The sequence below is a fragment of the Diadema setosum genome, chromosome 21, assembly GCF_964275005.1.
Source record: "Diadema setosum chromosome 21, eeDiaSeto1, whole genome shotgun sequence".
In the NCBI taxonomy this organism is placed as follows: domain Eukaryota; kingdom Metazoa; phylum Echinodermata; class Echinoidea; order Diadematoida; family Diadematidae; genus Diadema; species Diadema setosum.
The window spans coordinates 19208709-19223199 of record NC_092705.1 but is presented as its reverse complement, the minus strand read 5'-3'; the positions used below and the strand labels follow the sequence as shown (position 1 = coordinate 19223199).

Sequence of the window (14491 nt, the reverse complement as noted above, 5' to 3'; positions counted from 1 at the left end):
ATCAAAGATTCGTTTTCATTACAATATTTACACTGTGCGTTTGTTGGTATTTTCAATTTCTGTAAGTTATCTTTGAAAGGTAAAATATGATTTATCACTTCAAAACTAAATTGTTTTATCTTATTGAATTCCAATCTCGACAGTTTAGATTCTAACACTGGTACCCAATCAGATGTATACCGCAAATATACGTTGCCAAATTATAATCATATTAGGTTCTGAAACCTTCATTTCTTTTAAAACACTATAATACATCTTGGCTTTTTTTTTTGGCCGAGAATATCAATAACATTGCACATTCCACTCGTAATCAAGTATGATTTTGATATTGTATTATGAAGTCATGTATACATAATCCTTGGACATTTCACGTCAAAATTCTATCTTTGCACATTTCATGTCATGTTTGCACATGGTGGTCGATGCATTTTTAAAGTTATCCACATTTGAGGGTAGAGTGTTTAAACATAATGAAAAAAAAATTGTTCGCACAAATTTGGGTTTTGCACATTAATTTTCACGTCTCCACAAAGCCCTCAAACTCACACGGTATACACTTTACACAAAGCGGATGTGACATGAACTCTATGACACATGCGTGCAACGGTCAACTTTCAAATCAGACCAGAAGCTCATATTGCTCTCGGCGGTTTAGTAATATTGATTTGTTTATCTTCCAACCATTTTTGATCCGCTTTTACTGAAGTCAACTCTCATGTGTATGCTTGAATGTGACCATATAGTTCAGCAATTCTCACTTTTTTCCTAATTTAAATCGTGAGCTTTTCTTATCGCTGGCCCACCCTCTGGCTCACTGTGTATTAACTTTATCATAGTTTTGTTAGAATTGTTGATGTGATGTAGATATTGAATATAAGTAATTGTAACATGTATGTATACAATAATGAAGATTGTATTGCTGTATATCGTATACTTTAAAACATAATTGACGGTGACAAACAGTGTGATAATAATACATGTACATACTACCGCCATCCAATTCAAATCTATGGCTTACCCATTTATTAATGGTGCATAATCTGTTTACTTGTTTCTGAGATACAAATGTGTTTCTTGTGTGAAGAGCAAGGGGTATCACTTTGGTTTAATCAAAACGCACTGTACATTGTGTTATAATGCGTCAAGTTGAATGTAGTTTTCTTCGTGACAGAGTAAGAGGAATTTTGATAAGCACAGGTAGACAGACATTTACAGTGTATTGACAGTAGGTATCTGTTACTGCGAAGAAGTGGCTGTACACATGGGACATAAAATCTGTTCATGTGCATTATGAAAGCAAAAAAACTTTCCTCGATCCCCAAATACCTGCTTTCTTAGACTATAAGACTCTCTTAGCTATTATCCGATTAAAATTAGTTCAAGGAAAGTAAACACTCAGCACATTTGTGACACTTGTAACATTTGTCATTTTACTATTTTGCCACTTATGTGAAACTATCGCCACACATCCAGACGTAACATAGACCTATTGGGAGAAGCGTGCATTATGGTGGATGTATACCACTTACCATAGCAATATTTCTAGTTTTACATGTATTCCATTTCTCTTGAAATTCAAAGGTAAAGGTTTAAAAAGGCCATTTCAAAAACAAAACCCTTCTTAATTCAGAGCAATTCTGATATACTTATTTCGTTTTGCGATTTTGATGCCAAATTTTGTTCCATATTTACCTATTAGTGCTACAGTGTTTTTCTGTCAAAGATTTTACCTTTGATTTAAAGATTATGAACGGCTGTTTCTATAAGTTAACTGAAGTGATTTACAAACAAATTAAATCAAGTGATATTTCATTTGATATGATTGTGTAGGATGTTCAATGTGTGGACCAGTGAAAGATGTTCTTCAAGCCAACTTATGATTGATGAGAAATTATGGAAATGTGAATTTTGAGCATGTATGGATTTCATGGCTGTGTAATCTCAATATTTGAGTGTCATATTTCTTTGTTGTGCAATTGTTATGTATTCCTGTAGGTACCTACACGGTTGTACATTCTGCCAAAGATAAGCAGTCTCAACTACATATACTGCATAAGCTGTTCGTCTTTGCGTACAAATATATTTTTGTGAATGAGAAAGTCACAGGAATTGTCACAAGATCTTGTTTTCGTGAATTGACACTGAGACCCTCTGAAATGCACGAAATATTATACCCCAGTAGCGCTTGGTGAGAATTTTGCTTGTTAAATTTGCAAACCAAAAATGATTCACAAATTCACAAAAATGGCAACTTATTTTGTACAGTGCACTACTATACATCGTGTACATGTATATTTTTCAATGCAACAACCTTATTCGTATGTATAGCTCTCTGTGTTTGTAGTGCAATTTCAACACGTGGATGCTTTTGCTTTGTTATAAGTTTCCAGTAAATAAAGCGTATAATTTGTATATCAAGGAAAAACACCTTAGCATGTCTTATACATATAGTTGTATGCTGTAAACTTACTCTCATAGATAGCACGCATGTGTTTGTGTGCGTGTTTGTGTGCGTGTTTGTGTGTGTGTCATATTGTTTACTTAGGCAGTCACATACCAAAAATAGGAGTACAAATATGTACCCCTAGGGGTACATATGCTTGTCCCTTTACAAGGATCCCTAGAAGTACTCATCTGTACCCCATACAGGGGTACTTATATGTACCCCATACAGAGGAACATATAAGTACCCCCTAAGGGAACATATAAGTACCTATGATGATACAAATGAGTACCCTTAAAGGTACAAATAAGTACTCCATAGGGTACATATCTGCACCCCAGGTAGGGGTACTTATATGTAACCCTGTATGGGGTACATATAAGTACCGCTAGGGTTCCTTGTATATAGGGACATGCATCTGTACCCCTAGGCGTACATATTTACTCTCCTATTTTTTAGTGTGTAGGGCCTGATTACAAATATTAAATAATAGGCATACATTAATAAAAATCCCCTCAATGAATTCATGCGCTGCAACGCAATAACCACTTCGCCTTGAATTCATGCGCTGCAACCTAATAACTCCTTCCCCTTACGCGTATGTAGTATAATCTTTGAAATCAAGAAGTTATTAAAGCATGAGAGAGGTGAAGGTGTGCTATGACACAGATTTTAATCTATTGTATCCCTCTGTACAAATGCATTTGTAAGAACACAACTGCTGCTGATCTATACTTTAACAAACTTGTCTTTACTCCTCTACATTAACAATCTCTCGATTTTATTCAATAAGCCTCGTTACTTAAAATAACAATGTCGGAATTTCATCTCAGTGAGGGTATTTGTTCTAAATTCATCATGTCACCGCCGGCAACCATGGATAGCCTGGGGATAGTGTTGCTGCCCGGAGACCGGAGAGGAGTAGATGACAGGTTCGATTCCCGCTGGTTCCTTTTTTCCGATACGTTCGTTAAGATACATCAACAGTTGCGATCTTGCAAGTTTATACATTTGTACAGAGGGAGACAACTGAATAAAATCTTTCATAGTATAATTTTTGTTTTACACTGTAGTTTGATTGAATTTTACTTCCGAGAATTTTCTGTCAACTTTTAAAATCCGGAAACATAATTTCTCTGCGGGGTAATTGCCTAAGGGGAATTGTCCGGAGGATGGTTCTCCTAGGAGACAAGTGCCTTGGAGGGTAATTGCCCTAGGAGGTTGTTATCCGGGGGTAGTTATCCGGGAAAAGAGGTAGTGATATACGGGGATAGCTGTCTGGGGAGATCGCCCTGGAGGGTGATTATCCTTGGAGGGTAGTTGTCTGGGTGAAGTTATTCGGTGGTAGTTCTCCGGGGGAAATATCCGGGAGTAATTGTCCTGGGGGAACTGTCCTTGACAGTGATTGCCCTGGGAGGGTAGTTGTGTCTGGGGTAATTGTTCTAGGGGAAATTGCCCAGAGAGTAATTGCCCAAGGAGGGTTGTTGTCCGGCTGTTATCTCCCTAGGGGAATAGCCCTGGGGAGAAATTATTCCAGGTGATAGTTCTCCGGGGAATAAAGTATCGCCCCCCAAGGATATTAATCATCCTTCCAGGGGGTAGTTCTCCGGGGGAATTATCCTGGAGTAATTGTCCTGGGGGACCTGCCCTTGAGGGTGATTGTATTTGTTTTGTTTTGATGTAAAAAAAAAAAAAAGTGCCTGCAAATCGTAAGTGTCCGTATATATAACATAGGCAACTTCTGTGTCATTCGATTTCGATAACGAAAGCGAAGCGGGAAATCTGAGAGATCCACTCTTTCCAAAAAAAAAACCAAAAAAAAAAAAGTACTTTAAATGATAAGCATCATCACATACGACTAGTAATATTTGTGTAACTTTGTTTTTGTTTTTGTTTTTGTTTTTTTTTGTTTTTTTTTTTTTTACTCATTCATTGTTCCATGTTCCTCACTTCACACAATTTTGCATTCCATTTGAATTCAAGATAGAAGTTCAACACGATACCTCATTCGACAGTCAGTTTGCGATGGAAATTTAAAAAAAAAGTGTAAGCACATAATTATGAATGACGTGTATAAGATGAGGAACCTACTAAAAAGTAACAGCTTGTATCACTCACATAGTACAATGTATCAGACGAAGAAATGTGTAGCTTTAAAGACCTCTGCGCTCACGTATGTAATAAGCGAATGTTGTGCCTCGTGCTACCTCATGCACAGTGTAGGCCTATGCATAGGCGGCGATCGGGGGATGGGGAGGAGGGGAAGATGGGGCGACTTCCCTCCCCGGAATGACTGCGGGGTGGGGGGGGGGGGGAATGGGTGGTGGGGGAAACTTAGATGCTCATCATATATTGGAGTCAAGGAGACGCAAGCATGATTTATACTAGTTTTTCCGTTTTGAAATGTCTGTAAAATTCACTCCTAGGCCGGAAGTATGCTCCACACAAAGTGTACAGTGGCGCGAAAGAGCTCTCTCATTGGACAGTGCTTGCATTCAGCGCTTGGACTACACGCGTGCCAAGAAACCGCAAGTGGCATGAAACCGTTATGTAGCAGCGTAATGACGTAATGCAAGCGCTGAATGCAAGCGCTGTCCAATGAGAGAGCTTACTCTTGAGATTGCACGTTTTCAAGCTGATCAGCACTGACATCGATGTATATATTTTACTGGTTCCTGACCGGATTAAGCAACAAATTGTCAAGATATTTACATGGATACAAAGCCTAGGAGATGGACTACAAAATAAAGCATTTTCATTGAGACGCAAGGTGAATTTGGTATTTTTTTGACGTCTTGAACGTGTACTGCACGAATTACTTTTTTAATCATTTTTCAAGCTCAAATTACGCTATGATATTTTTCATTTACAATAATTTGAGTAACATGTGACGATAGTTTACATATTTTCCTTGAATTTGATACCAAATTTGTGAACATAAGGTGTATTTTTGTTGCCGAAAAACCAAGGACAAAACCCCCTTACGCAGCTTATTACGTATGCAAGCCTAGAGCGGGCTTGCATACGAGTTGAATAAATACGAGGGAATTATCGGGTGCTGCGGACTGACTGTTCAAGTTCCTATTCCGAGTATTCAATTTCACGCATTCCACGCTCGCAGCACTGAATCAGCAATCAAATTCAAAATCCGGTCATTCGAATTCACTATCGGAGCATTCAGATTCACTATCGGAGCATTCAAATTCACTGTTGGAGCATTCAAATTCACTATCGGAGCATTCAAATTTAAGAGAGGAGCACGCATTTCACCAGTGAGCATTCAAATTCATGTCAAGCTGGCGACGGAATCTCGTCGGTCATTCAAATTCGTGAATAGGCAACCATGTTCCAAATAGCTGCATCCAATTTAAAAGAAGGCCGGAATGTAGTTACTTTAGGGCCGTGTGTGTGTGTGTGTGTGTGTGTGTGTGTGTGTGTTTCATTTTTAGCTTTGAATATATCGGGATTTATGATGAATATTATTCATTTTGCAGTAGAGGTCCACCTGTTCATTGACAAATATGAACTCGGGCTTCACGAAAAGGAATATACAGGCACATGTCCCTCTGATAGGACGTAAAATGGAGGTCCTATGTGTGACAGAGTCACAACTCATGCACGCAAAAGATCCCACTTCATTTATTTATCGCAAAGAGCAGTGTTTAACCCGGTAAAGTGTTCCCACCTTATATCCAGCTGGACCCCATAGAAGACAAGCTGTATTGCAGCCATCTTCTTAGATGGAAAATGAAACAAAGCATTGTAGGACCTATATGCCTACAGACGAGCATGATACGGAAGGTTAGTTGACACCTTCAGCAAAAAAAAAACAACAACAACAACAACAACAACAACAACAACAACAACAATTTCGACTAGGCCTACGTTGAAACTGATAACACTGCTATCTTATTGGTTTACTTTTGCGGGACTATTGCGGTCATTGTGTGTCAGTTTGTCTTTAAATTGATGCATTACCATTATGTGGTTAGTGTTTGGGCGTTGTCAGCACGTATGCAGTATCATCAAGAAATATTAGATTGTCATTGCGTTGTTTCGATGCACTGCTGATTGGACCTTACAATTTAGAATTTTTTTTTAGATGAAAAACAAAGAATACATGAACAGAAACAATGTAGAACCTTTAAACAATAATGATTACACTATATGCAAGCATTCAGTGGTTGTGTATACCATTTCTCCTTTCTTTCTGTCTGATCGCACGAAGTAGGAACTTGATCGCCTGAATATGAAATTGAACGCTCCCAAAGCTCATCGGGAATATCACATGACTATCGCGTGAATTTGAATGCACGAGTAGGAAATGCATTGCTCGCATTTAGAAATTGAACCCCCAATCGTGAATTTGATTTCACGAAAACGAAATAGAACGCCCATAAATGAAATTGATCGCTCAGATTCTGAATTTGAATGCCCGAATACTTCTGCGTGCGTGCGCTGCGTGAATTTGAATGCACGTTCATGAATTTGAATGACAAAAGTATGAAATTGACCGGGAAAACCTATATTATCATTACTATCATTACTATCATTATTATTATCCTGAAAGAGCTGACTTGAGCTTTAAAATGATGTAGGCCTATAACTCAATTCAAATGGTTCTCCTAACCTATTTGAATATTGGAAAGAAACACACGTACGCTCTGGAAAGGTGTGTATGAGAAAAGAAGCTCCGAAATATAGGGTCTCTTCAAGCGCTTAACCTTGCCAAACCGTAATAGCTGTGCAGTGAATGGGACAAAAGTTGGATGGTAAACTCCTCAGCAACAATATCGAAAGGAATTTAAAACTATAATAAGCTGAAATTAAGCACGCTCTTTCCATCGATTATACTAATACCAACTTTCAAAGCAGTAGTCGCATTCTTTCAAAAGTTATTAGAGTTGAAAATGAAGAGTGTGAAAGGGTTTTTCAGAAATGACACTTTTTTTAACAAAAATGTATTAGAAAAACTGCTAAAAACAATTTCCCATTTATTTGATGATCCCATACTTTAGAAGAAGTGCTCTTTCAGAAAATAATTCATGAAAAACTGACGATTTACAAGGTCGATCCGTTTCACCTATATTTTGAGTCCTCATGTAAAATCTGAGCGTGCGACTTTTTGTTGGTTTTGTGATGCACAATCACATATGGTCGCAGTACATTTCGTTGATATTTTAGTTGACATTGACTTTCCCATAACTGAATTTCAATAAACGTATAAATTTCATTTATGTGACCAGTTCAAAGAGGTTTGATACGATTCACCTCAACCCGGTACCTACACGCTGCTTGGAAATTTCCTCCTATTCGATTCCTAGCGATCGCCCATAAAACCTTTTTTACACTAACACTTTTTTTTGTATCTCGTCTAAAAGAACGTTAGCAATTATTATTCTCTTTTAAACTTTCTATGATACAAGGTTATAACGATGTAGATATAAAAATTTCTGCTAGGTTATAATGCTAGTGTAACTTGTAGACTACAAGTGTACTTTTTGTCGGTTTTATGATGTAGACAAGTGTAACTTGCCTATACTGATCTCCTGAAACAAGGTACTGTAACGGCGGGTTACAATTACTGAAACTGATATTCGCTGAATGTAGAACTTGTTGCGTGCATCCATGCCCAGGGATGATGCGCTCTGTGCCTTGGAACTCGAGGATGATGCGCGTAACTTTAGGATACGGGATCGTCGCTAAACCTCACATTGGATGATGCTCGTCACGAGAATACGGGATCATCGCTAAACCTAACTACAGTACAGTCTTCTCAGTTGCTAACGGGTGGTAGTTAATAATGAACAAGGTATATATGTCTTTGTATTTTGGATTCTAAAAAAAAAAATCTTTCCTCCTGTGAATTGATTTAAAGAGCTTTACATGATTAATCGTATTTTCGGCTATTTTAGAATGTTGGCCTGTTTGACACTCCATGGTATACTATTTTGAAAGTGACGTCACTGTTTATTGCGACGTTTTCCAAATGATGCGCCATTTGTGAAATAATGTCACAAAATGATTGTCACATAACAAAGCAAATTCTGACATCGCACTCTGCTTCGTATGATTACATTGTGAAACTAGAGAGCCACTCTGAGAGCGCAGACCTCCACCAATTAAAGCAGCTCATTTCCACCACTGATCTTGTTCTTCCATAGAAATTAGTGATTTCCACCCATTATATATGCATGCTGAAAATCGCCTGATTACCCAATATAAAAGCCTTCTGTTTGGTCTGCGCGGCCGCGCGTCGCCGTAGCAGAAATTAGAGCACGCACAATTAGTGCGCGTATGCACATCTAAAAATGCACAGCTTTAACTCCCAAGTTCATTGACCCTGGCTGCCAAAGTATTGAAAATCATTCTCACCCTGTCCTGTGAGTTTCATCCAAACCCATTCAACAACTTTTTTTTAGTTATTTTGAACATGGACAAATCATGACCAACCAACCTCCCTTGGCGGAGGTAAAAATAACAAAACTGATTGCGACATCACAAAGCAATTCTGACATCGCGCGCTGTTTCGTACGATTATATCGTAAAATGTAACAACTAGAAAAGCACTCTGAGAGAGCATGCAGACCTCTGCCAAGCAGCTACTTTCCATCGACGATTTTGCCCTTCCATAGAGACCAGTGATTTCCACTCATACGTATGCGATAGCATGCTGAAAAATTGCTCGATTTCCAAATATAGAAGCCTTTGTTACGTCATAAACCCTCAGCTGCGCGGCGCGCCTCGCCCTAGCAGAAACCAAAGACGCCTATCTTTGAGTAGAAACTAGAGCACGGACTTCAGTGCGCGTATGAAAGCCTCAAAAATGTGCAGCATGAACTCCCGAGTTCGTTGCCAAAATATCGAAAATCTTTCATAAAATCCATACAAATTTCCGGATCACTACCAAAATTTAATCATCTGTTCCTTGAATCATTCTCAACCTTTCCTGCAAGTTTCATCCAAATCCGTATGATAACTTTTTGAGTAACTAGTATTTTGTACACGGACAAACAAACAAACAAACAAACGGTAAAGAAAACATAACCTCTGCCCTTGGCGGAGGTAACTAGAAAAGCACTCTGAGAGCGCAGACCTCAGCCAAGCAGCTACATACTGTATTTTCCACCGATGATCTTGCTCTTCCATAGAGATCAGTGATTTTCACTACGTATGCATGCCGAAAATCGCCCGATTTCCCAATATAGAAGCCTTTGTTACATCATAAACCCTCAGCTGCGCGGCGCGCCTCGTCCTAGCAGAAACTAGAGCACGCACTTTAGTGCGCGTATGAAAACCTCAAAAATGCGCAGCTTGAACTTGAACTTGAAGTTCATTGACCGGTCAATGAACTTGGGAGTTCAAGCTGCGCATGTTTAAAATATCAAAATCCTTCATAAAATCCATAGAAATTTCCGGATCACTACCAAATTTAATCTTCTGTTCCTTGTATCATTCTCAGCCATTCCTGCAAGTTTCATCCAAATCCGTGCACAACGTTTCGAGTTATTTTGCACACGGACAAACAAACAAACAAACCAACAAACCAACTGTAATGAAAACATAACCTCCTCTACGAAAACAACCTCCTGCGGAGTAGTTATACGCGTCAATTACAATTGTGACATCACAAAGCAATTCTGACATCGCACTCTGCGAAATGTAACTAATTTTAACAGAGCATTTATTGTGGCATCACAAAGCAATTCTGACATCGCGCGATGAACAAAGCAATTGTTACATCACAAAGCAATCATTCGGCCACTGTATAGAATCGATCCTCCAAAATGTAAGACCCAAAATTGTGTCCTTCTCCCCACTCCTCACTTCCCACTGTAGATGTCCTTGCAGTGCATTATGACGCATGACGCACTGGTTTATAGGGAAAGTGGTCAGTCCCCGCTGACCCATTTCACCCACCGATTATGTGCCCCTTTGTTTTAGATTATTTTTTTTTAAGTTAAAAAGTTTTAAAGTTTAAAAAAAGAATTGCTGCTCCCTCTTGTGGTCATATATCACTAGCCGATAAAATAAATTTTAAATTGACTCGTGGGGGGGGGGCAATAAATTTGGTGTCAATTTTTTTTTTTTTTTTTTTTTTTTTTTTTGTCTCTGGGGTGTGGTTACTGCGCTTCTTGAGGGATTCCACTAAAATTATTCTATGGCTTTAATATAGGTTTTCCCGGCCAATTTCGCACTTTTTCCAGTCCAATTCCTAATTGCTGCATTCAGTTTAGCACAATTTAGCCTAGACGGCATGTTCGGTATTTCAATTTTATAATCCTTTCATTCAAATTCATTTTGGAGCATTCAAATTACCTTTTACATCATTCGAATCAAATTCGTAAGACAAGCACCATTTCGCAAATCGTTCATTCAATTTAGCACGAGATAGTCACGTGATCACGCATACGCAGCGCTCGTTCATTCGAATTCATTCTTGGGCATCCAATTTCGCATTTACTGCAGTCAATTTAGCAGACACGTTTATGCTTTTATTCTGACATCACCTTTGCAACAGTACTTTCAAAGTATGTGTATGTGTTTATAATGTTCGGTAGCATTATTTCATTCACAGGTACATTGATCTTAAGTTTGTTTTGACCTTAATTGGGAGAAGGAGGTTTCAGTTTACATCGTGATTATTTCTTTCATCTGCATGTTTCGTCGTGTTCATGTGGTGGGTGCTAGATTGCGTTTATTATATATCATTAGGAATAAATAAAAGTTCTTGGATCAGCTCTAGCCATCAATAAGTAAAGGTTATTACCCTCATATGCTTTTATGATTATTTCCCTGTCTTCTTGAGAGATACGCCTGTATCTAACTCGTGCTGCCATGATTGGACATAAGAAAGTGAAGTGAATCTATGGTACTGGTGCAAGCATGGCATGTATACTTCTGATAACATGTATATATGAAAGAAGAGGGGCGTTACAGAACAACAAACTTGAATTATTTACGGTCAAAGATACCTTTACGATACTTAACAGTGTGTGGATGAAACAAAAATTCACATTTAAATACGTATAAATCACGGTTCCCACCTTTTTTCAAAATAGAAATAACATTACGCCAATTTGAATGAACATGTTTGGAATTTGACTGCCCATACGCGAAATTGAATGACTGAAATACCATTTTCCGCCAGTGCTGGCGAATTTGAATGACTGAAGAGCACGTGCCAATTTGAATGCCCGTTTTACGAATTCGAAAGGCACATGTGCGAATTTCATTGACCGAAATGCTAAATTGAACGAACAAGTTGCAATTTTGAATGACAGAATGTGCAGTGACGAGGATTTTCGCTAAATTGAATGAACCTTTTATCAAATGGACTGACAAAAGTGCGAAATTGGCCGGGAAAACCTATATGTTTGTATATATATTAGTGAGTTGTTTTATTACATGTCTTAACTTACCTTTTCAGGGGTCTTATTATACAAGCTTGCTTTTCTAAGACCCCTCCACTTTACATCTATAATGCATCTACATGCATTGTCAATTTATATTCAAATATTCTGCAAATTGTTTTTAATCGCATATATTCAACAATGTATTCCTTGTTGCATACTATTGTTCTTATGTAATTTTTGTATTGTGGAAACTTTGAATAAACTTGAACTTGAACTTGAAAAGATTTCTGCCTAAACACTTGACCAGCACATTCCACTGTGCTGACGACCACTACAACTGAGTAGTGAGTTCATTCATGAAATCTAATGACCAAATATGATATAAGAACTTCCCCTTCCCAAATTTGGATTGCCCTTCTTAGAAATATTTAGCATATGTATTAGTAAACAATAATCTCCCCTTTCATTTTATGCAAAGTGTCAATAATAATGTATTCACAAGTTTAAGTATAAATGTCCCTGTAAAACTGTGTTCTTAGTTCTTGTTCAGCCGAACCACTGGTTCTGCTGGCCAGTCCTCTTGCCACCCGGCAGAGGGTTCATCTACGACACACTCCAGCCCCGATTGGGAGCATACCAGGGAGTGTCAAGTGTTCATATATTGAGATTGTACCTCACCAAGCGTTTCTGTATTACTACAAATAAAATATACATTCTGGCTGAACTGGACTTCAATTGCGTCTCTTCATCATCATTATCATTGTGTCATCGTAAGTTCTACTTGACTGATACGTTAGTAACACTCAGCGAAGTGTTATATACATTCTGGTGACAACGATACAGTAACACTCGACCACAAGTCCACGCTTACCACAACAATCTATCTAAAAATAAAGAGTGTTACAACATCGCTTCCATTCCACTTTCTCGGCTCACATTTTCCCATTCTTTCTGTTGATACCAAAATATATAGTCTGCCTAATTTCGAGTTTCTGGTATATCTACCAATGGTTCTCGATCGGTGCCCTCCAGTGAATAGTGTAGGCCAGCTATTTTTGAGTCACCTCTGCCCAAAACTCTCAAGTCAAAGTATGATCTGTATATATAATGAGGATTTTAGCCAACGTGTTGGTCAGTACAAAAAAAAAGATGAAAAGAAGAATGCATTACTGTATTACTATTAGAGTCAAATCTTCGACGTGTCGCGCGTCTTTTTCAGGGTTTCGGACAGGGTTTTTCTAATGAGCGCCATCTGTCGTACAATCGGACAGAATCGTCAGTGTGGATCGATCGGCTGTGTCTTGGTCTCTGATCGATTCAGCTCAGAGAGAAACTAGAGGTCGCTGAAATTTGATGAGCTGAGGCTACTAGTGTTACAGTGTACTGTAAAGCGCTGACTCCTCTCAATGTCAAGAAGACGGGGCGTACTTCCCTATGTCGGGGAGCGTGATTTGAAAGTAAATCAATGAGAACTATTCGTCACTGGGACAGGTATTTTGGGGAGTAGATCTATACAATGATCTCGTAAATCTACATCCTCTCAACTAGCAGCTAGCGGGGAAGCGGAACAGCCGACATCAAGTTATTACCCGTAACAAGTCGCGCCCGTCAAAGCTGCAGCGTGATCCTCCCCTTGACTTTGCCCGAGCCTAGTAAAGCTTACCTGAGAGGAGGCGTGTTTGTCTTCGGCGGCGGTACGCGGTCGGGGCGGTAAGATGGCAGCAGCAGCATCAGCAGCAGCAGCAGGTGGCTCAGCTAACGATAGTAACAACACAAGGGACGATCACGCCCTATATCGCAGGTAGTATTTCAAAAAATAAAAAAAAATTGACACCTCATATTGTGTGACACTGAGCTAGATTTCTCAGTTACTAGTATGTGATATTAAGACTTAGATTCTGCTGTCAGTCATGCGCTGCCTGAGGGTGTATTTGGCTTGCTCCACAAACAAACGTTAGGCATTTGCCACATCCACTGCACCGGCGAAGTGGCGCGATGGTGTGTGCGCTTGGGAGATGTGGTCATTATGGACTTCGACCATCGATTACATACGCAGCCTCACCATACATAAGCATTTTCTGAAGCAAAAGTCATATCATTTGCATTGATTGTGTGAAATCATAGTCGTCTTGGCTGTAACTAAGGTAGAGAGAGATCTCAACATTTTAGTGGACTCTCACATTTGACATTTTTAAGGATCACATTTGACAAGCTGTTGCAAAGTCAAACAAACTGTGAGTGTTTACTGTTACTGTTAGTGTTAGGAGTCATTAAAACTATAATATATCCATGGGGGGGGGGGGGGGGGGTTGTGTTTCCGGACACTTAAGTTCGCCCGTTCGCACGTGAAGACTTACCTATTTTACATAGAATATGCACCCTTCTTTACCTCAAAAGACTTGATATATCTTCCTCATAATATACTAGATGTCTAGACAACATCAACTACTCTGAAAACGGCGTGAGAATTCCTGGGTGCGTCATTTTCATTACAGATGCACTTACAATACGCGTCCGGTCCCACAACCTGTCCGGTCCCAACAACGCTTGGTCATACTAAATTAGAGTTAGAAGGTCATTTGTACATAGGCCTATAGGCCTACATTTGAATGAGGATAATGTAAAACTTTAAGGCATTGTAAGAACTAGCCCGACCAGGCCTGTCGCTCTACTTACAGCGACTGGGCTGTGT

General features: G+C 39.0%; 1 protein-coding gene across 1 annotated transcript in view; it reads left to right on the top strand.

Moving 5' to 3' along the window:
- The first annotated feature begins 13474 nt into the window (after window positions 1-13474).
- Window positions 13475-14491, top strand: part of LOC140244592 (growth hormone-regulated TBC protein 1-A-like) — a 79458-nt gene continuing 78441 nt past the window's right edge. Inside the window, exon 1 of the mRNA XM_072324214.1 lies at window positions 13475-13600. Within this exon, the coding sequence (XP_072180315.1) occupies window positions 13515-13600 (86 nt within the window). The 5' untranslated portion in view covers window positions 13475-13514. The remainder of the gene's footprint in view (window positions 13601-14491) is intronic.